We start from the raw sequence: 24,529 nt of genomic DNA, 5'->3' as shown, positions 1-24,529 counted from the left end.
TAAAATGTCATTGATTTACAGTCCAATGCCTTTTGGGGGCAGCAACGGCCTCCATTTATGAAAACAGGGGCATGTTGCCACCAGTTAGGGTGAGGGAAGAGGCCTGGATCTCCACCGTTGGATGGAGATTTCCTGGCCTCTAATAAGTATCTGAGATGGACGGCTTGTGCGACCACATGGGTGCAGCAAGCCATCCAATGTTGTCACAGTGATCCGATGATGCGTCATATGACGCAGCTCGGATTTCTACTGAAGCAGAAGGCGTCTACTTGTAATAGACGCCTCCTGCTGCATCACCGTACAGCGCTATCGCTGCTGCTACCAAGGAAGTGATAGCAACTCCAACCACATCTAAATGAGGGCCTTAATGCAGCATTTTTATCTTGGGATCACTTACATGTACAGAATATCTGATAGATAGACAGACAGACAGACAGACAGACAGACAGACAGACAGACAGACAGACAGACAGACAGACAGATAGATAGATAGATAGATAAATAGAAAGACAGATATAATAAAATAACTACTAAATAACTTGTGTGGATGTTACTGGATAACTGTAATCATAAATATTTGTAAGTAATAAAAGTTGCATATTACCATGGATATGTAAAAAAAACTTACCTATAGTTGTAGCATGGCCAACCATAGCATATGGATTAACATTCACTGTGGGTGAACAGATAGTCCTCATTCCAGATTTTGGGGTGGTGTGTGTATACAGATCATTTTTATGTGTAGAACTGAAAGACGTTTCACAGTTTTTCAACTTCTTAGTTGATGGTGTTAGAAATGATGAAGAACATAATGACTTTTCAGGTGTCCGGGACTGTAATGGTGAAAACAGAGAAGTCTGTTTTTCAGATAATCTTTCAAAGGTAGGATTTAGAATTCCCAAGGTTACAGGAGTAGACACAATGCAACCACCAATAATACTCCTCTGGGGAGGACTCAAAGCCTTGAAGTGCTTGGTTTCTTCCCCACACTCATTCTCCAATAGCCCATCTTCATTGTTTCCAACTTCTGCATCATCATCATCATCCTCAAAAGAAAATCCAAGTTCAAAATTGACAGAAAATAACTCCCCAGAGTCATCAAACTCATCATTACCCTCTGTGTGCTGTTTGTTCTCATTTACGTTCAAACAAGTCTTGTTTTCTGATTGTTCTGTGCTGTCCTCATTTAATAAAGATAGATCAAACATGTTAAAATTCACAGCAGTCTTTCCATTATTGGGTTTGTTTTCTGTGCTTGCCCCATACAAATTCAATTGGTCTATCTCAGCAAATGCTTCATCCTCAAATAAATCAAAGCTGACCTCTAAGTGCTCAGGAAAAGAGTTGAGTTCAGTCTCCTCTGAATGATTTTGGCTTTCTACCATGTCATTGTTTTGGAGAGGGCTCTGTGCCCGAGGAACCTCAATGTCCTTGTCATCACGCTTTGTCTTATTTTGATTAAGGACAGGGCCCGCACTACGAGGATAAGCTACATTTTCATTTTCACCATTTTCAATCTTTTCATGGTTCGTAAAGGGATTGTGTGTCTTAGGAATGCCTTCAATGTATGTTTCATGACTTTCAATGTGATCGTGGTTCTGGACATGACTGTGTGTTATAGGAGGGTCAAGGTGTTCAATGTAAGTATCTTCACCATCACAATCAAAGATATCATCCCATTGGGGATCATTTTGTGCTTCATCATCAGGTCCATTGGTGTCAATCGTCTCTACTTCACAGTTATTAACATATTCGTGGTCTGGTAAAGCATAAACTTCATTGTCACGTGGCTTTTGTTCATAATTTTCTACCCTGGTAGCACACATTTCATCGTCTAAATATTCCAGTTGATTTATAGACTTGTGGGACTCCTGTACATTTGAAACGTGGCGCTGAGAATGTTCACATGGTAATACAGATAACTTGATTGGTAAATACCCTTTGGAAAGGTCTATGTCACCAAGAGAATCCAGTTCACTCAATGCTGGAGGGGAATATGTTAGGAATTTCTTTACACGTGATATCATGTGTCTCAGGTCATAAATACAGTCATCTGCAAACATGCCTTGACAGTTATGTGTAGGAGGTGTATAAAACAAACTGGATAAAAGAGAAGCTGTGTCTTCGCTAAGACTTTGGTAGCCAAAGTCCTTTGTACTTGGAGACTTCAATAATGTACGTTGGAAATTTGTTAGCGACTTTCCTGACAGATCTGGAGGATTGTTAGAGACCTCCGAATAACATTCAGTTTCCATGTGATTGTCATCACCAACATCTATATCCTCTTCTGCAACACCAGCTTCTTCTCTTCCTGAACCATCAGCCACAAATACTGTATTTATTGGTTCAACAGACCATGATTTTGTGTTCAGAAATGTCTTGGACGCCAACCTAAAATCTTCATCATTTTCAATCATGGAAAATGAATTTGGATTCTTGCAATTTTTTTGTTTTTTGAAGAGCATAAACTTCTTTGTTGGCTTTGAATTACAGTTTGAAGAAACCTCTCTATTTATAGTACCTTTCTTTGATGGGTGAACATCTTCTTTATGTAAGTATGATTTCATTTCTAGATCATAGTTGCAGCCATTCTGCAAAGTAGCACAAAAAAACAACAACATATATACATTATTTATATGTAACCCAAAATAAAAGATTTAGTCATAGCATAGGATCTCTACTGGTCTAGAACGCTACAATATAGACACAGAGGGGCTGATTCTGAAGCAGACATGGCTATCGGCGGGCGCCCATCTGCTATTTTATACAAATGTCACTACAAAGACCTTTTCTTTTGTACATTGGGGCATACGAATGAACAAGGACCGGATTGCCCACTTTCAGCGTGCTTAAGCATGTAAATATTGATTGGTGGATCTTTCGACTCATCATCGAAACTTGCATCAGCCCAAGGGCAGGAGCATTTACTTCATCAGCGTATGGCCTCCTATGTGTTTGATTGATATCTCATCTGTGTATGCAACCACATAGTAACATAGTATTTGAGGTTGAATAGAGGCAAATTGCCCATCGTGTTCAACCTGTTTTAAGTTGTGATGATTCTACATACTTGCTAAATAATGTTTTATGACTAGTTAGCTACTATAACTCATGTTACCCCCGGATTAACCACGTTGATATTTTAAGTATTATAACCTTGGATAGCTTTTTCATTCAGAAATGTATCCATTCCTTTTTTAAATCCAATTACAGAGTCCGCCATTACCACCTTCCCTGGCAGGGAATTCCACATCCTGATTGCCCTAACAGTGAAGAACCCTTTCCTTCGTTGCGTTCGGAACTTTCTCTCCTCCAGTCGCAGCGAGTGCCCACGTGTCCTAAACTGTGTTCTTTTAATAAATAATTAATCTGATAACTCTTTGTGATGTCCCTTTACATATTTGAAGATATTATTAAAATCTCCTTTTAGGCATCTCTTTTCTAGGTTATACATATTCAGCCTAGTAAGTCTTTCCTTATAGTCCAGTCCTTCTAGGCCTTTAATCAATTTAGTAGCTCACCTTTGAACACTTTCGAGTTCACTGATGTCTTTTTTATACAATGGTGCCCAAAACTGAACACAATATTCCAGGTGCGGACGTACCAATGCCTTATACAGCGGCATGATTACATCCGAGTCCCTTGTCTCAATTCCCCTTTTTATGCACACTAGCACCTTACTTCCCTTCTTTACTGCGTTTTGACATTGTGTACGGTTATTAAGCCTATTATCAATGAATAACCACAAATCTTTTTCCAACTCTGTTTCCCCTAGGCGTTCCCCATTTAATATGTAGGATGCAAGTTTGTTTTTAGTCCCAAAATGCATAACCTTGCATTTGTCTGTATTGAACCTCATTTTCCATTTAGACGCCCAGAGTTCAAGTTTAGATAGATCATTCTGCAAGGACTCCACATCCAATTCTGAATTAATTACCTTACACAGTTTAGTATCATCTGCAAAGATTGACACTGTGCTTTCCAGGCCTATTCCTAGGTCATTGATAAATATGTTGAACAGTAGTGGTCAGAGTACGGACCCTTGTGGTATTCCGCTGACTACTGGGGACCAGGTTGAGGACTTCCCGTTGACCACTACTCGCTGTGGGATCCGGTCTGAAGATCGACAGTGTCTAGGTCGACAATGTTTAGGTCGACCACTATAGGTCGACATGGATGGAAGGTCGACAGGGTTTCTAGGTCGACATGTGCTAGGTCGACAGGTCTAAAGGTCGACATGAGTTTTTTTTTGTTTTTTTTTAATTTTGGATTTTTTCATACTTAACGATCCACGTGGACTACGATTGGAACGGTAAAGTGTGCTGAGCGAAGCGGTAGCGGAGCGAAGGCACCATGCCCGAAGCATGGCGAGCGAAGCGAGCCATGCGAGGGGACGCGGTGCACTAATTTGGGATCCCGGTCACTTTACGAAGAAAACGACACCAAAAAAAAAACCTCATGTCGACCTTTAGACCTGTCGACCTAGCACATGTCGACCTAGAAACCCTGTCGACCTTCCATCCATGTCGACCTAGTGACTGTCGACCTATAGTGGTCGACCTAAACATTGTCGACCTAGACACTGTCGATAAAACGAACCACACCCACTCGCTGTACCCTGCTATCCAACCAGCTGCTTATCCATGTGCAAATAGTTTTTCCTAGGCCAATCTCCTTTAATTTGATCATCAGTCTCCTGTGAGGGACTGTATCGAAGGCTTTTGCAAAATCTAGGAAGACCACATCCACTGCTTTTCCTTGATCAAGATTACTGCTCACTTCCTCGTAGAAGCTAATTAAATTAGTCTGACATGACCTGTCCCTCACAAACCCATGCTGGTTCTTGCTAATAATCCTAGCGGACTTTAGATACTCCTGTATGACGTCCCTTAGAATTCCTTCCAATATTTTCCCCACTATAGATGTTAAACTAACTGGTCTGTAGTTTACCGGAAGATTTTTGGATCCCTCTTTAAATAATGGCACTACCTCAGCTATACGCCAATCCTTCGATACCATGCCTGATCTAATTGAACTATTGAAAATCAAGTATAGGGGTCGTGCTAGTTGTGAACTAAGCTCCATAAGAACCCTCGGGTGAAGTCCATCAGGACCAGGTGATTTATTAATCTTAATTTTGCTTAGTCTCTCCCGGACTACTTCCTCGCTTAAACAAGTATCTAACCATGAATCATTACTGTCACAATTGTTATGCTCTACTCCCACCATCAGTTCTTCACTGGTGAATACTTTTCCGCTTTTATTTCGTCATCATTTATCAATTCTCCTAATTCATCTTTTAATGGACCTATATTCTAATTTTTTAACCTTTTACCGTTTATGTATTTAAAAAACTTTTTAGGATTGGTTTTATTCTCTATAGCGATTTGCTTTTCATTTTCCATTTTAGCTGCTCTTATTGCTTTTCTTATTACACTCCTTGTAATACTTGAAAGACTCCTCCTTTCCATTAGATTTAAATGCTTTGAAAGCCCGCTTTTTTTAAATCAATTTCTGCCTTAACCTTCTTGTTAAGCCACATCGGTTTGAGTTTAATACTCCTGCGTTTACTGCCCATTGGAATAAAGTTATGAATATTGCTATCCAGCAACCCTTTTAAAACATCCCACATTTCCGAAGTGTTCTTGTTATTAAACAGAACCTCCCACTCTATGTCGTTAAGTGCACATCTAGGCATACTGAAATTAGCCTTCCTAAAGTTAAAAGTTTTGGTGAAACCCCTGTAGCTATGTTTCCTGAAACGGATGTCGAATGTGATCATATAGTGGTCACTGTTACCCAAAGTCTCCCCAACTTTAGTGTTTGATATAATGTCCACATTATTAGTAATTACTAGATCCAGGGTAGTTTTACCCCTAGTAGGGTCCTCGACTAATTGAGACAAGTAGTGATCCCTAAACATATTTAAGAACCTGCTGCCCCTCGCTTTAGCACATGAATCGTGACTCCAGTTTATATCCGGGTAATTAAAATCCCCAATGAAAAGGATGTCCCCCAATCCCACAGCCGTTTTGATTTGCTGCAATAGTTGTTCTTCCTCATGTATGCTAATATCCAGCTGTTTGTAGCACGTGCCTATGACTAGTTTTTTTGCATCAATTCCCCCACTTGAGAGTTCTACCCATAGTGACTCCACATTATCGCCAGTCTCCTCATAGCTAACCTCTTTTAGGTATGGTTTAAGTGATGGTTTAACATAAAGACATACACCTCCTCCTCTTTTGTTAGCCCTGTCCCTCCTAAAAAGAGAATACCACTCCAAGTTAGCAACCCAGTCGTGAGAGTCGTCCCACCATGTTTCCGTAATACCTATAATGTCATACTCAGCCTTTGATGCTAACAATTCCAATTCCCCCATTTTACCTGCTTTTTCCCCACATTCACCGACAAGTGCAAAAGACGGACCATCTCTGTGCGTCTGTTCAACCACCTCCCAGTCATCGCCTAGGAACATTCAACTATACAAACATCTGCAGTGCGTGCAGTTCTGAATCAGGCCCAAGCATGCACAATGGGGCATTTCAGCATGCTGTTATAACCCAACAGATAATGGGTGATATGTACTAAATCTTGGGGGGTGATAAAGTACCAGCCAATCCACTTTTAACTTCCATGTAACCAGCTGTGTTTGAAAAATGGTAGTTAGGAGCTGATTGGCTGATAGTTAATCTCTCCACTTTATCACTCTCCAAGGCCTCGTACATCTGCCCCCATGCCAGCAAATGGACATGTATATACACAGTTTATGACAAACTTTCGCTGTGCGGTCATGGCGACATTGCCTGCAGGTTCATTGATGTTCACCGATTCATTCTCTGCAGTGCCAAGAGTGTTTAAGTACACCTTTTGGACCATATTTACAAGAAAAAAGCTCAGTAAGCTGTTTTTTTTGTGTGTGTGCTTTTTTGTATGGTTATGGTTAAAAGTTTTAAGTATGGAACAATGCTTGCTTTATGACCGTTTTAATTACATTTTGTTGGACCTATAAGATCCTGACTGAATAATGTGGTAATGTTAAGCAATATGCATTCATTTTAAATTGGCTAATGCTATTAGCTTAACCAATTAAAAAAAAAAAAAAGAAGTTAATAAGTATTATTTTCTCCTTATTTGCAAAATGGTCTATTCAATGTCTGTCGGATTTGCCGTCAAGACAGGAGTTTCTGACTTTTTTTGGTCGAATGAGGATTCGACCTATTCAATGGAGTTGCCGTTCTTCCGACTTGTCGGAAAACACGTGTATCGGCGGATTAGCAGCGGATCCACGTGTTTTGCCGAATTAGCAGCCAATTCCTACGTTTTTGGTCCGTTTTCGACAATGCTGATCTGACTTCAAAAAAAGTTATCATGCAGTCAGCCGCCACTGTTATGTGACTGCATGATAACTTCAAAAAAAGTCGTATCAGCATTGTCGAAAACGGGCAAAACCTGTTGGAAATGCCCGCTAATTGAATACTGACCTGTCAGATTCTCTCTGTCGGAGAGGATCAGACAGGCATTGAATACGCCCAAATTTTTTTTTCCAGTCACTACTGAACTACCAGGGGGTGAGATTCTTAAAGATGACAAACCGCCCCAACAGCGAGCCTCCACTGTTATGCTGGCTAAAGGGAAAGGGGTACAATGGAACATACCCTGCAGTATGATCCTGCCTGCATAAAACAGCTTTTTCATACTGTACGTGTAAAGCATGTGCTCCAGATACATGCATAATGAGACACAGAGTAAAGGGCTGTATAGACGGCTCGATTTGGGGAGAGATGTGTGCTGAGCGTGCGGGGGGGAGGGCACTCAATTCACCCAGCGGGTGAAGTGAGCGACCTGCTAGATTGGCCAATCTAGCACCAGCGATAGCGATGCGCGGGGCTGCGCATCGCTATCGCTGTAGGGGGTACACACGGAGTAATCGCTGCTTAAAATCTAAGCAATCTAGTCAGATTGCTTAGATTTTAAGCAGCGATCGCTCCGTGAGTACTCCCTTTCAGCTTTATCCAACAGACAAACACAGCCCTAAAACGACACACATCTAAACCCTGATTGCAGAATGATTTCCTTATCTTGTGAATGTGACTGCATGATAATGAGCCCGTCGGAATAGCTCTTCTGCCAATCAAGTGCCAGATTCAGAAGGGAAAAGTGGAAAAATAAGATTTTACTTACCGGTAAATCTATTTCTCGTAGTCCGTAGAGGATGCTGGGACTTTGTAAGGACCATGGGGGATAGACGGGCTCCGCAGGAGATAGGGCACTTTAAGAAAGCTTTGGACTCTGGGTGTGCACTGGCTCCTTCCTCTATGCCCCTCCTCCAGACCTCAGTTAGGGAAACTGTGCCCAGAGGAGATGGACAGTACGAGGAAGGATTTTGCAAATCTAAGGGCGAGATTCATACCAGCCACACCAATCACACCGTATAACTTGTGATAAACTTACCCAGTTAACAGTATGAACAACAACATAGCCACGGTTCCACCGAAAAACTATAACATAACCCTTATGTAAGCAATAACTATATACAAGTCTTGCAGAAGAAGTCCGCACTTGGGACGGGCGCCCAGCATCCTCGACAGACTACGAGAAATAGATTTACCGGTAAGTTAAATCTTATTTTCTCTAACGTCCTTGAGGATGCTGGGACTCCGTAAGGACCATGGGGATTATACCAAAGCTCCCAAACAGGCGGGAGAGTGCGGATGACTATGCAGCACCGACTGAGCAAACAGGAGGTCCTCCTCAGCCAGGGTATCAAACTTATAGAACTTTGCAAAGGTGTTTGTCCCGGACCAAGTAGCTGCTCGGCACAACTGTAATGCCGAGACCCCTCGGGCAGCCGCCCAAGAAGAGCCCACTTTCCTAGTGGAGTGGGCCTTAACCGATTTCGGTAACGGCAATCCTGCCGTAGAATGTGCCTGCTGAATCGTGTTACAGATCCAGCGAGCAATAGTCTGCTTTGAAGCAGGAGCGCCAACCTTGTTGGCCGCATACAGAACGAAAAAAGCTTCAGTCTTCCTGATTCTAGCCATTCTGGTCACATAAATCTTCAAAGCCCTGACTACATCCAGGGACTCGGAATCCTCCAAGTCCCGTGTAGCCACAGGCACGACAATAGGTTGGTTCACATGAAAAGATGAGACCACTTTTGGCAGAAAGTGAGGGCGAGTCCTCAACTCTGCCCTATCCACGTGAAAAACCAAGTATGGGCTTTTATGTGATAAAGCCGCCAATTCGGAAACACGTCTTGCCGAATCTAACGCCAACAACATGACCACTTTCCACGTGAGGTATTTCAACTCCACAGTTTTGAGTGGTTCAAACCAAGGTGACTTGAGGAAACGTAACACCACGTTAAGATCCCAAGGCGCCACCGGAGGCACAAAGGGAGGTTGAATATGCAGCACTCCCTTCACAAAGGTCTGTACTTCAGGAATAGAGGCCAATTCTCTTTGAAAGAAAATGGATAAGGCCGAAATCTGGACCTTTATGGACCCTAATTTTAGGCCCAAAGTCACTCCTGTTTGAAGGAAGTGAAGTAGACAGCCCAAATGGAACTCCTCCGTAGGAGCAGCTCTGGCCTCACACCAAGAAACATATTTCCGCCATATACGGTGATAATGTTTTAACGTCACGTCTTTCCTAGCCTTGATCAGGGTAGGAATGACTTCCTCCGGAATCCCTTTTTCTGCTAGGATCCGGCGTTCAACCGCCATGCCGTCAAACGCAGCCGCGGTAATTCTTGGAACAGACAGGGCCCCTGCCGCAGCAGGTCCTGCCTTGGAGGAAGAGGCCACGGATCCCCTGCGAGCAACTCTTGCAGCTCCGGATACCGAGACCTCCGTGGCCAATCCGGAACAATGAGTATTGTTCTGACCCTGCTTCTTCGTATTATTCTCAACACCTTGGGTATGAAAGGAAGAGGAGGAAACACATAGACCGATCTGAACACCCAAGGTGTCACCAGAGCGTCTACCGCTACCGCCTGAGGGTCCCTTGACCTGGCGCAATACCGCTTTAGCTTTTTGTTGAGACGGGATGCCATCATGTCGATTTGAGGCAGTCCCCAACGATCCGTGATCTGTGCGAGGACTTCTTGATGAAGTCCCCACTCTCCCGGATGCAGGTCGTGCCTGCTGAGGAAGTCCGCCTCCCAGTTGTCCACCCCCGGGATGAACACCGCTGACAGCGCGCTTACATGGCCTTCCGCCCAGCGTAGAATCCTGGTCGCTTCTGCCATGGCCATTCTGCTCCTTGTTCCGCCTTGGCGGTTTACATGAGCCACTGCCGTGACATTGTCTGACTGAATCAGAACCGGTTTTCTCCGAAGCAATTCCTCCGCTTGACGCAGGGCGTTGTATATGGCCCTCAACTCCAGGACGTTGATGTGGAGACAAGACTCTAGGCTTGACCAGAGACCTTGGAAATTTCTTCCCAGTGTCACTGCTCCCCAGCCTCGGAGGCTTGCGTCCGTGGTCACCAGGACCCAGTCCTGAATGCCGAACCTGCGACCTTCTAGTAGGTGAGCACTGTTCAGCCACCACAGGAGAGATACCCTGGTCCTGGGAGACAGGGTGATCCTTTGATGCATTTGTAAATGGGACCCGGACCACTTGTCCAAGGAGGTCCCATTGAAAAGTCCTCGCCTGGAACCTGCCGAAAGGGATGGCCTCGTAGGAAGCCACCATCTTCCCCAGGACCCGCGCGCAATGATGCACTGAAACCTTTTTTGGCTTTAATAGGTTCCTGACCATGGCTATGAGTTCCTGAACCTTTTCGATCGGAAGAAAAACCTTTTTCTGGTCTGTGTCTAGAATCAGCCCAAAAAAGGTCAGACGCGTTGTAGGGACTAGCTGGGACTTCGGTATATTGAGAATCCAGCCGTGTATCTGCAACGTCTTCATGGACAGAGACACGCTGTCCAGCAACCTCTCCCGAGATCTCGTCTTTATGAGGAGATCGTCCAAGTATGGGATAATTGTGACCCCCTGCCTGCGCAGGAGCACCATCATTTCCGCCATTACCTTGGTGAAAATTCTCGGGGCCGTGGAAAGCCCAAACGGCAACTTCTGAAATTGGTAGTGACAGTCCTGCACTGCATATCTCAGGAACGCCTGATGCGGGGGGAATGTCGGAACATGAAGGTAAGCGTCCTTTATGTCCAGGGACACCATCCAATCCCCCCCCTCCAGGCTGGCGATGACCGCCCTGAGTGATTCCATTTTGAACTTGAACCTCTTCAAGTACAGGTTCCGAGATTTCAGGTTTAAAATGGGTCTGACCGAACCGTCCGGTTTCGGGACCACAAACAGGGTTGAGTAATATCCCTCTCCTTGCTGGAGATGAGGAACTGTGACAATCACCTGTTGAATATACAATTTTTGGATTGCTGCCAACACTAGCTCCCTCTCTGACGGGAAGCCGGCAGAGCCGATTTGAAAAATCGGCGAGGAGGCAAGTCTTCGAATTCCAGCCTGTATCCCTGAGAAACAATCTCTAATGCCCAGAGATCCACCTGCGAGTGAACCCAGACGTGGCTGAAAAATCGAAGACGAGCCCCCACCAGATCTGCCTCCCCTCGGAAAGCCCCAGCGTCATGCGGTGGACTTTGCAGACGCAGGGGAGGACTTCTGCTCTTGGGAACTAGCTGTGTGCAGCTTTTTTCCCCTGCCTTTCCCTCTGGCAACAAAGGATGATCCACGTACCTTCTTGTTTTTATTGGAACGAAAGGACTGCATTTGATAATGAGGTGCCTTTTTTGTATGCTGCGGGGGGATATAAGGTAAGAAATTTGACTTACCAGCCGTAGCCGTAGAGACAAGATCCGAGAGGCCGTCTCCAAACAACTCCACCCCTTTGTAAGGCAAGGACTCCATATGCCGCTTTGAATCGGCATCTCCCGTCCACTGTCGGGTCCACAAGAGCCGCCTAGCAGAAATAGACATAGCATTTATTCTGGAGCTTAATAAACAAATGTCTCTCTGAGCATCCCTCATATACAAGGCAGCATCTCTGATATGCTCTATGGTCATTTGAATGGCGTCCCTATCTAAGGTGTCAATTTCCGTAGATAAGGAATCTGCCCATGCCACAACGGCACTACAAATCCAGGCCGACGCCATAGCCGGTCGAGCAATAGTACCGGAATGATTGTAAATGTGTTTTAAGGTAATTTCCTGCCTACGATCAGCAGGTTCCTTGAGGGAAGCCGTATCCTGAGAAGGCAGTGCCACCTTTTTGGACAAACGTGTCAGCGCCTTGTCAACTTTTGGCGAAGATTCCCAGCGTATCCTATCAGTTTGTGGAAAAGGATACGCCATGAGAATCCTTTTGGGAACTTGTGGTCTCCTATCCGGAGATTCCCAAGCCTTTTCGCACAAGTCACTTAATTCAAATGGGGATGGAAAAGTGACTTCAGGCTTTTTCCCTTTATACATGTGTACCCTCGTGTCAGGGACAGGGGGTTCCTCAGTAATATGCAAAACCTCTTTAATGGCAATAATCATGTACCGTATATACCCTTAGCCACCTTTGGCTGTAATTTTGCATCTTCATAGTCGACACTAGAGTCAGTATCTGTGTCGGTATCTGTGTCATCGATCTGGGATATGGTGAGCTTCTGAGACCCCGAAGGACCTGGCGCCCCAGGGACAGGCATGGACTGGCTACCTGACTGATCCCTAGCTTCTGCCTTGTCTAATCTTTTATGCAATAGATTGACATTTGCATTCAAGACATTCAGCATATCCACCCATTCCGGTGTCGGCGTTGCCGACGGTGACCTGACATTCAAGTACTCCCCCTCCACATTAAGCGAGCCTTCCTCGTCAAACATGTCGACACACGCGTACCGACACACTTCACACACACACAGGGAACCCCTTTCCTGAAGACAGTATCCCTGTCAAAGCCCTTTGGAGAGACAGAGAGAGAGTATGCCAGCACACACCCCAGCGCAATAACCCTGGAGACCAACACAAAATGTTTTTCCCCAGCAGCGCTGTATAATATGTAAACCGCCAATTATGTGCCCCCCCTCTCTTTTAAGCACCCTTTCACCGTGTGTAAGCATGGGAGAGTCCGGGGAGCTTCCTCTCAGCAGTGCTGTGGAGAGAAAATGGCGCTGGTGAGTGCTGAAGGAGAAGCCCCGCCCCCTCGGCGGCGGGCTTCTGTCCCGCTCAAACTTAGTAAAATATGGCGGGGGCTCTTTTATATACATGTACAGAGCCCACCTGTACATGTATATTGTCTTTTTGCCATGCAGAGGTTTATATTGCTGCCCAGGGCGCCCCCCCCTGCGCCCTGCACCCTTACAGTGACCGGAGTATGTGAGGTGTATGGGAGCAATGACGCACAGCTGCAGTGCTGTGCGTTACCTCAGTGAAGCTGAAGGCTTCTGCCGCCTGACGACTTCTGTCTTCTGTACTTCTAGCTCTGTGAGGAGAACGGCGGCGCGGCTCCGGGGGTGGACGCCCAGTAAGAACCTGCGTTCACCCCCTCTGGAGCTAATGGTGTCCAGTAGCCGAGGAAGCAGAGACAATCTTTGACAAGAAGGTCTGCTCCTCTCTCCTCAGTCCCTTGATGCAGGGAGCCTGTTGTCAGCAGTGCTCCCTGTGAAAAAGTAGTAAAAGGTAGAAAAAAAAAATCCAAACAAAAATGCTTCTAGGCAGAGAACTCTGGAGAGCTCTCTGCAGTGCACCCATCTTGCTCTGGGCACAGTGTAAAACTGAGGTTTGGAGGAGGGGCATAGAGGGAGGAGCCAGTGCACACCCAGAGTCCAAAGCTTTCTTAAAGTGCCCTATCTCCTGCGGAGCCCGTCTATCCCCCATGGTCCTTCCGGAGTCCCAGCATCCTCAAGGACGTTAGAGAAAACACATTATTCTATTATGGTCTTAACAAAAGCAGATGACCCCACTTGCGGTGTGTCATGAAGCTCTAGAAAGAAGACCGCGCCGTACGGTCACCTATTTAACAGGACGTTAATGCAGAGGCGATGTCAAGCAGTGCAGAGAACAATGTGTTTTGTAAGTTCTGACTGCTTTCTGCGAACTTCCATGAATAAGACAATAATGAGAAAGCAGAAACACAGTATTTTACTACACTTGCTGCAAGCACTGTTAAAATCTATGGGGTCTACATATTATCCTGATTAAGTTTATAAGCCGTTTTTTGTTTAGTTTTTACAGTAGAAAAGTTTTTGGAGAAATAACAAAAAGCAAAAATAATAATCATAATAATAAGACTGCCAAAATAGCTCAGAAATACGGGGCAGGTGTGTTACCATAATGCTGGCCAGTCTTCGTCAGCTTATGCATACACAGTGGCATTGAAATCTAAGATTACGGCTGCTGATCCACTGAATATTATATTTTATTGTGCGGGTTCGGTTTTATTCGGATTTACTCGGGGCTCGAAACGGCATCTTATTGGATCACGGATGTCACGCGTTTTGGATAGCCAATAAGCAAAACCAGAAATACCCGAGTAAAACTTTATTCATATTTGAAATCACAAGTATAATTTTAGTCATATTTGAAATCACATTTTGACATGTTATTCCAATTCAGATAAAGTGATAACATAATAGGTATTGCAGCAGCACCAGTATCATACCCAAGATTAACCCTGTGAAGACCATGAACCCCCAAGAAGAAAGTTAAATACGCAAAAGCCAGTAGGGTTTTCACCTATTATAACAATGATCTAGCCAGGAATGTGGATCTTTAATACACTGGACAAAGCTACAGCAAACACATTGGCGTTTCTATAATGGGTGCAGTGTGTGCGAGGCACACGGGCCCCCAGGTCCAGGGGGGCCCACCCCGCGCACACTGCACCCATTTGCTTAATACTTACCTCTCTGAAGTCCCCCGTCGAAGCCACCCCTTTTCGGCAGCGCAATAGAGTTTGAACACTAGGGTGAACACACTCTATTGCGCCTGCTGAAAACCCCAGAAAGATGGCACGGCGGCCATTTTTCCGGAGTTTCGCACATGCACATTAGCAAAATCTTCAGGAAAATGGCCGCTGCGCCGTGTTCCCAGAGGTTTTCGCATGTGCAATAGAGCCTGGTCTCAGACTCTATTGCCGCTGCCGCGGAGAAGGACGGCACCGCCGGGGGACTCCGGAGAGGTAAGTATTAAATGCTGTGCATCAGTCAGAGAGGAGGGGGCCCCTGAAGCAGAAGGCTGCACACGGGCCTCCTCCTCTCTTAAAACGCCCCTGAGCAAACACTATCAATGGCCAATGCACTGTATAGTTGTACTAAACCGACTCACCTCCTCCAGTCTCATCTGCTCAATCAGGTCCATGACAGCAATGAAATTCTTACATCGGACAGAGTGATCAACCGAATGCGTTGGTAAAGGACGATTCTGCCACAATTTCCACTCTGACAGGGAGAGCTCGCGCACATTTCCGGGGACTGGGTCCTAGTAAATATAATCATACAACAGCACAGCGTTATTTTTTTTTTTTTTTTTTATAATTGTGTAATTTTTATTAGAAATTTAAAAAGTTACACCCAGACATTAAAGAGGCATATGAATTGTAAGGCAAACATGAGGAATAATACAGGAGGGCATAAACAGTGTATAAATGACAAAATAAAGATTAGCCACCAAGCCATCGGACATGAGAAATGGAACAATAGCAGGATATAGTAAAAACAATGACATACAGAATACCCCACATCAAACACTGATAACGTAATCGCCACCCGAAGCCGCCATTCGGGTGTACACATGAGAGAACCAGATTTATAATGGGGCATAGGTGACATACCATAAATGAAAATATAAATAACTCACATCCATCAGAATATCAAAACAAAAAGCCTCACATTCCCCCCCACCCCATATACCCTAACCTACAAACAAAACAAATACACAAAATAAAATAAAGACACCCAAAGCAAACCTCCCAAGAACCCCCCACCCTGTATAACCTAACCCCAACTTGGGCATACCTGGATCCCCATAAGAACCCCATCCCTAACTACACTACACCTAAATGCCTAACATCCCTCCACCCCCCAACCCTATAACACAGGATAAGTATATTGTATAATTGACAGGGGCAGCTAAAATAAATGGCCATAAACTAAGTGGAGCAGGTTATACCCACAGAATAGTAAAGTAGTATGCAAATACTGAGGTAGCTGAGCTTAAAGACAGAATATAAATATAAATGGCTGTGGAACTAAAACAAACGACCACAGACTAAGTATGTCAAGCTTCTCCGACAAAATGGTTAAAAGTGCACAAGTTCTAAGATACAAGGAGCTGGAAAACAGACATAATACTGATGCAACACTATATAAAGGGCCATACACCAATTAGAACAGGATTCTCTCGGAAAGTAAGTGTTGCACGCAAATATTTAGCTATAATGAGCACGAGAATGGCAGAACAACAAAACTGTAGCTACAGGATAAGCACACGATTTACTGTAAATGAAAGGGGCAATTAAATAAAAGACCATAAACTAAATAGAGCAGGTTATACCCATAGAATAGTAAAGTATTATGCAAATACCAAGATAACTGAGTGTAAAGAACAGACATAATATAAACAGAAGTGGATGCAGCATTAAAATAAATGACCACAACCGATATATGGGAAGTTGCTCCTGCAAAATAGTGAAAAATGCACACACAGTAGGTTTAGATACACTGAGCCGGAAAACAGACGAATATCTATATAAGTGACAATAACACTAAATAAATGGCCTTAATCATTAGAGCAGAATTCTCCTGGAAAATAATTAGTTGTATGCAAATAATTATTTAGAATGAAACAAGAATAGCAGTATAACACAACTGGAGCTTTGAAAGGATGTACAAACAATATGAAATTACGCAGTAGCTAACGAGAATAAGTATACAGAACAGAGCACAGTAAGGGTCTCAGCGGCCAGTGAAATGGTTCCCAGTTCCAAGGTGAGCAAAATCAGTCCGGAGGATGACTCCACCCTGGAGCAAAGTAATCCAGCCAAATGACAGTCCCTCGAGAGTGGGCAGAAGGATAAACTGGGCCATCAGCTGTCACACACAGTTGTGTCAAAATAAATGTATAGGGACAAGTGGCAGCTGAAGAAAACCGGATTAGGGACAAAAACCTCCATCCACGGGTTACACCGAACCACTGTTCCAAATAAATATTAGAGCGGAAAGCCATTCCCTCTCGCGGACTACCAGCAAACTGGAGGATGTTACGTCGCCATTCTCCCTCTTCATCAGATAAGTGACTCTGTGTGACTGCAGATTGAATCTTCACGCGGGACCATGGAATCACCACTAAAGAAACAGAGACCGCTGGAGGATCCACACGCACCATCACCAGCCGTAGTTCACGGTGAATATGCGTAAGGTCATCCCTCAGCTCCTCCAGTTTATTAGTAATTTGTTGCTCGGAAGAACCCACAGCGGTAAGCACCTGCTGTAGTTTAATAGTAAGTGGTGCAGATAAAGTCTCATTAAGGGGCCCTGAGAGCTGCTGCACCGAATCAGGATAAAAGGACATAGAAGCAAAGCCATCCTGCTCACCAGCTACAGAGTTGTGGTAGATTTTGCACATTATGACAAAGCTGGAGACAGGGCACAGAAATCCACAGGATATTGCCACCAAAACCTCTGCAGAGCACACTGGCCCCAGCAGCTGAGTGAGGGCAGAGCTGCAGCAGGAGCACCAGCCACACTGAGAGCAGAGTCTGCCTCAGGATCTAGTCACAGACTTCACCAGCCAGTAAGTTAGGACTCTTGGCACCGAGGATCCCAAAATTCACACTGCAGGAGCAGGGGGGGGAACTGCACTCTTGCAGAAATTTTCAGCCACAGAACACCAGGGAAACAGGAGATAGATCAGGATATTAGCAGGAGCTCTGGCAGGAAGCTGCCTACACCATGCTGTGTCAAGCCACGCCCCCCGCACAACGTTATTTTTACATCTATTTTAAATTAATATTTTATCTGTTGTTTTCTTTTTATTATTATTATTTTTAGTACCCAACAATAAAAATGTATACTGTATTCTAGATGATATTCTTTAGCATTAATCTGTTTACAATAAATCCAAATAATGATATTTCTGAGATGACGTAGCCATAATACTCCATTTTAAAGTTGTTGCCCTAAATGAAATTTTAACCACCGGTAACAACTGAGCTGACACATTTAAGTATCTGTATTAAGACCATGAGTATATAATTGTACTGTAAGAATATACTGAAACTTAACAGTGTTAAATACATTTTAAATATAAAAAGAGCTTAGACACCAACATCTGCAATTTCCACATGGACTGACCTACGAGCACCAAGCTACAGGACCAATGCCCAGTTGAGCCTGATATACTGTAGTTGCTACTTTGGGCAGGTCACCAACGGTGAATGAGTGTCGGCAAGCTGGAGCCCTTGATTCCACTCCATTCTGCCCTTCGTATCACCTCCTCCTTAATTCATAATAACAGATGATTATGGCCTTCCTGTCTTGTGGATAGGATATGCATTATGTTTGGTTCTACTTCGTCTTTGTTTCCTGATACCCCTTGCCAAAATGAAAGTGGGTACTATAAAATAAGTGCTCCTGAACAATCTGTAAATCCACTGTGGTCATGCACATATGCAATATTCTGCAACGTAGTAGAATCCACTACTTACAGGGCTGGTGTCTGCATCTCTGAAGATTCCAAACTGTGCTTTGGGCAGAGTGACATCTGTTATGCCATCTGACTCCACCAGCCGATACTCGCGCTTCCATGTCTCAATCTCTGCATGTGATAGAGGCCAGTCTTGCATGCTGTCTGGGGCTGTGTACAGAAGGTATTAATAGAACATTATTGTGTATATGTATACAGTGCATCCGGAAACTATTCACAGCGCTTCACTTTTTCCACATTTTGTTATGTTACAGCCTTATTCCAAAATGAAATAAATTCATTTTCTCTCTCAAAATTCTACGCACAATACCTCATAATGACAACGTGAACAAGTTTTTTTGAGATTTTTGCAAATTTATTAAAAATAAAAAACTAACAAATCACATGTACATAAATATTCACAGCCTTTGCCATATAGCTCAAAAATGAGCTCAGGTGCATCCTGTTTCCACTGATCATCCTTGAGATGTTCCTACAGCTTAATTGGAGTCCACCCGTGGTAAATTCAGTTGATTGGACATGACTTGGAAAGGCACACACCTGTCTATATAAAGGTCCCACACTTGACAGTGCATGTCTTAGCACAAACCAAGCATTAAGTCAAAGGAATTGTCTGTAGATCTCCGAGACAGGATTGTCTCGAGGCACAAATCTGGGGAAGGGTACAGAAAAATATCTGCCGATTTGAAGGTCCCAATGAGCACAGTGGCCTCCATCATCCGTAAATGGAAGACGATCGGAACCACCAGGACTCTTCCTAGAGCTGGCCGGCCATCTAAACTGAGCGATTGGGGGAGAAGGGTCCTAGTCAGGGTGGTGACCAAGAACCCGATGGTCACTGTCAGAGCTACAGCATTCCTCTGTGGAGAGAAAAGAACCTTCCAGAAGGACAACAATCTCTGCAGCAATCCACCAATCATGCCTGTATGGTAGATTGGCCAGACGGAAACCACTCTTTAGTAAAAAGCAAATGGCAGCCCGCCTGGAGTTTGCCAAAATGCACCTGAAGGACTCTCAGACCATGAGAAACAAATTTCTCTGGTCTGATGAGACAAAGATTGAACTCTTTGGCGTGAATGCCAGGCTTCATGTTTGGAGGAAACCAGGCACTGCTCACCAGGCCAATACCATCCCTACAGTGAAGCATGGTGGTGGCAGCATCATGCTGTGGGGATGTTTTTCAGCGACAGGAACTGGGGAGACTAGTCAGGATAAAGGGAAAGATGAATGCAGCAATATACGGAGACATCCTGGATGAAAACCTGCTCCAGAGCGCTCTTGACCTGAGACCGGGGCGACAGTTCCTCATTCAGCAGGACAACGACCCTAAGCACACAGCCAAGATATCAAAGGAGTGGTTTCAGGACAACTCTGTGAATGTACTTAAGTGGCCCAGCCAGAGCCCAGACTTGAATCCGATTGAATATCTCTGGAGAGATCTGAAAATGGCTGTGCACCGACGCTTCCCATCCAACCTGATGGAGCTTCAGAGGTGCTGCAAAGAGGAATGGACGAAACTGGCCAAAGATAGGTGTGCCAAACTTGAGGCATCATATTCAAAAAGACTTGAGGCTGTAATTGCTGCCAAAGGTGCATCAACAAAGTATTGAGCAAAGGCTGTGAATACTTATGTACATGTGTTTCCTTAGTTTTTTATTTTTGATAAATTTGCAAAAATCTCAAAAAAACTTTTTTTTCACGTTGTCATTATGGGGTATTGTGTGTAGAATTTTGGAGGGAAAAAATTAAATTTATTCCATTTTGGAATAAGGCTGTAACATAACAATGTGGAAAAAGTGAAGCGCTGTGAATACTTTCCAGATGCACTGTACATCTTCTAAAAACATATGGGTACAGTGTAATTCTACTTCCACAAAAATAGAGACTTTTTCTAAATTGAGAAAAGTTGAATTGTTGAGAAAAGTTGACAGCTGCAAGGTACACAGTGGGGGCATAATTTACACTTCCCCAGCAGCTGCTATTGTCTGCAGCTGCTCAGTGGGGGGTCCCTGCCATGCTGACCGATCAGCAATGATCGGCAGCACGGCAAACACTTGGGGATGGCGTGGGAAGGCAGAGGGACCTTCCGGTCCCTCTTAGAGCAGCAGCAGAGGGAAGTTTTTCTTCCCTGCAGTTGCAATGACTGTTTCTGACTGGTCGCATTCTGTGCAACCAGGTCAGATAAAGCACTTGCTGGTGTGGTCGCATCTGATGCGACCATGCCAGGCAAGTGGTTAAACGTACATTAAAATTACAACATTTATAGTTACTGTACATATTTAAAGAGACTGTACAGTGGACAGGTATTTTGTGTGTATAAAAAAAACCTAAACAAATTACTGTTTTACTGTTGGAGCTGCAGCTGGTTTATTTTTCTTTAGTCACTTCTGTTCTCTTAAAAGATAATATAGCTGCTCTAGTAAAAACACATCAGATTTACGCCACAAATGATGATCAATGGAAAGAGAAAATGGTTTCTAAGGGGACAATTCCTAAAATGTGAAAGTACAGAATATAAAGGAAACATTCACTATAAAGGAGGAAGGTGCTGTTGCGCCCAAACAGTATGTCACAAGAAAGTCTAGCTCTACAATTGTTAGTATGACTCACCTTCCCCATTAAAGAACAAGGAGGATTTACGGTGAACCAGATTAGAACGTCGGTCTTTGGGGACCTCTTTAACATCATAGGTTGGTTGTGTGATGAACATCTTGTGTACTGTGGGGTTTAACCCATCAGGTACCATACGGGGGCTTTGATGGTGAAGTTGGAAAAATGTGTCATTTCCCACAATGGCCTTATGGATGCTCCTTTTATTACTTTGGCTCTGGTTATAAGTCTGTAGAAAAGAAATGCAAGCCAGCGGTTATAGATCCAGAACTTATTGGCATGTAGGATATATAGAAAGAATTCACCTTCTATGGATTTACTTGGGATCTCTTAATAAAGCTAGGAATACAGGGTGATTCAAAAGTCGCAGTACATCCCTTTGTTTCAAAAACTATGCAGAAAATGGGAAAACTGACTTCGATTCAAGATGGCCGATTTCAAGATGGCACCCATGTTCGGTACACACCCTAAAAAGATAGCCCACCTCACCCAAACCTTACTGGAGTATTCAGTTTTCCCATTTCCTGCACAGTATTTGAAATAAAAGGGTGTACTGTGACTTTTGAATCACCCTGTACACTATACAATTATCTGGCAGATTATCTGACAGATCTGGCTGGTTGGAATGAAAATCTGGTAATGGATAAAAGCAAATGACAAATGACCATTTACTCCCAAATACTGGAAAATGGACAAAACCTGTCCATGATTTAACCAATTTGTATGAATGACAGTTTTTGTTTGTTTTCCAGTGTTTGGAAGCTAATGGTCAATTGTAATTTGCGCTCATCCATCAGCAGATTTTCATTCCAACCAGCCAGATGTGGCAGATTATCTGTAACCAGCAACTGTGGTAAACGTTGATGAAAATTCTGTTACCATGAATTAAAACAGCAGCTCTGGCTTGAGAACCATAAAGAAACTCAAATTTAGGCTTGGGAACCTAGGGAAAAGAAACCCCATTTCAGAATTGGGAACCTAAGACAAAGAAACCCACACCACCCGTGGCTGATAATGCATGGCTATCGTGCGTGGCCCCTTGGTGATGAGGTTATCATTTCTTTAAGAATTGGTAGTGGCACAGCCACCATAGACCAACGAAATAAAATAATTTTTTGTTATTAATTTAGAAAAGTCTAAATGGATCGTCAGACTTGCAGTGAGAGACTTTATTTTTTCTAACGTTCAGTTTCATTTGCAAAACAAATATTAGTCTGCAGCAATCATATACAAACGTCAGAAATCACCAGCAAAGGTTATACAAGGACACCTAAACAGAGGGTTCTAGCTCTTGTCGCTATATAACAGCCACTGAAGAAAAAAAAATCTTTTCAGAACATTGCAAGCCAAAAATGGCCTTACTTTACATCTTGCTTTCTCCCTTCAGCATGCAGAATTTGCTCTTTTCAATGATGGTTGTTTTAAAAAAAAAAAAATGATTCTGATATTTTTTTGCTATTGGACTTCAAAAATAGGCAGAACTCCTTGCAAGGTTTGGGAGAGCAACTTTAGGTAATGCCATCACATGAACTAAAGAAGTTTGGAGTCTTATGTTATAGCAGTAAGGTGGCGCCGACCCAGGGAGGTAGCTGCACTGATGTCATAATTAAATAATGTTTCCTTTGGAGATATAAGCAGCTGAATTTAAAATGTTGTTTAACACCACAGATTTTTTTTTTTTAACCTAATTTGGCTTCATGCTGTAAATAAAAACTAAAAGGAATTAAGTATTGTGGCTTCTAGTTTATAAATCAGCGCCAAGCATTAAATAGGCATGTCAAGATAGACAACTATTACTCCTCTAGATCGGAGTCAGTGACACTGTTCCCTACCCCCACTCTGAGGGCACATTCTTACTACTATTTCATATTGTGAACTTAAACTTTCCCTACTGTAAATTAATTTAATATATATATATAAAACAAATAGGCGGAAAGAGGCAATACAGACAGCGCTGAAGCAAAGGTGAAAGCCACTGTACTTTATGCGGCCTTGTCTAAATAGCTTTAAAATGTTATAAAATGCAAGAAAATTGTTCTGGGGCATTTATGAAAACTGACTGATTGGACCTGGTGCTGCAGACTTGATTTTCTTTTTTCTAAACTGTACTAGAATAGTGAATCATAGTTACTGTGGGTTACAGCACATATAATTAAATGTTAATGCTGAAAAAATGAACTGGATGGAGATTCTACTTTTCATGTGGGCACCTCAATATATACGTGGGGCCGTTACATCCTTTTCTTTACACGGTTAAACAGGAGAGACGTTTAGTATGTATTTTGCTTTACGAATGGTCATAAATGTAAAGACCATAACCTCCGATCTTGCCCATTGTTTCGGCCGGGTATGGGTCGTTGGATAGACACAACTTAGGTCAACAGTCATTAGGTCAACCATGGAAGGTCGACATGCATTATGTCGACAGGGACAATAGGTCGACATGGTCATTAGGTCGACATGTGTTGTTTTTTTTACTGTTTTTGGCGCCATTTTCTTCGTAAAGTGACAGGGAACCCCAATTAGTGCACAGTGTCTCCTCGCATGGCTCGCCATGCTTCTGGCAAGGTGACTCGCTTCGCTCGGCACAGGTTACCGTTCGAATCGTAGTCCACATGGATCATTAAGTATGAAAAAAGAAAAGAGAAAAAAGAAAAGAAAAAAAAGAAAAAAATTGCGAAAAACTCATGTTAACCTTTTGACCTAATGACCATGTCAACCTTCAGTGGTCGACCTAATGACTGTCGACCTAAGCTGTGTCGACCTAATGACCATATCCCGTTTCGGACAGCATTATACGTATCAGCGTTTCAAGTATTAACTGCGTTTAAAGAAGAAAACAAAAAGGTACTTGTTTCATACTGTGAGCTTTTCCAGCTATGGCATTATATAAAAAGCTCAATGCTTTGTTAAAGCAATATCAAAACCATGCTGGGTTCCTGTATGTACAATTGCTACAACAGCAGTCCCCTCTAGAGATAAGTGTTGCTAATACATCTCCCATCTTGCTGTCGGGTCTGTACACAGACTACGTCTTGCCGATTCCCTTTTACCAGTTACAAGTACCTGCTGCGTATTTAAGGGGTCACAGAGTGAAGATGCCTTTTCTAATAAAACAATGTCAAGTGTCTGGATGAGGGCAATCTACCAACTGCTGAATGAGGGGGAAATAAGTGAACAAGTGCAATTCATTTAGCTACACACATGCACTTCATATAATAAAAGCATTCTTAACTTTTCCGGGAAAAGAACAA

At 43.4% G+C, this 24,529-nt stretch overlaps 1 protein-coding gene across 1 annotated transcript in view; it reads right to left on the bottom strand.

Annotated features, from left to right (window-relative positions):
• FANCM (FA complementation group M) overlaps positions 1-24,529 on the bottom strand; it is a 337,857-nt gene that overhangs the window by 58,249 nt on the left and 255,079 nt on the right. Inside the window, exons 11-14 of the mRNA XM_063947525.1 lie at positions 21,276-21,504; positions 18,667-18,815; positions 15,288-15,440; positions 629-2,591 (exon numbers count right to left, since the gene is read on the bottom strand). Coding sequence (XP_063803595.1) covers positions 629-2,591; positions 15,288-15,440; positions 18,667-18,815; positions 21,276-21,504 — 2,494 coding nt within the window. The remainder of the gene's footprint in view (positions 1-628; positions 2,592-15,287; positions 15,441-18,666; positions 18,816-21,275; positions 21,505-24,529) is intronic.

This window comes from Pseudophryne corroboree, chromosome 12 (genome assembly GCF_028390025.1).
Source record: "Pseudophryne corroboree isolate aPseCor3 chromosome 12, aPseCor3.hap2, whole genome shotgun sequence".
Classification (NCBI taxonomy): Eukaryota; Metazoa; Chordata; class Amphibia; order Anura; family Myobatrachidae; genus Pseudophryne; species Pseudophryne corroboree.
The sequence above is the reverse complement of the archived record's forward strand: the minus strand, read 5'-3'. Positions and strand labels throughout refer to the sequence as shown.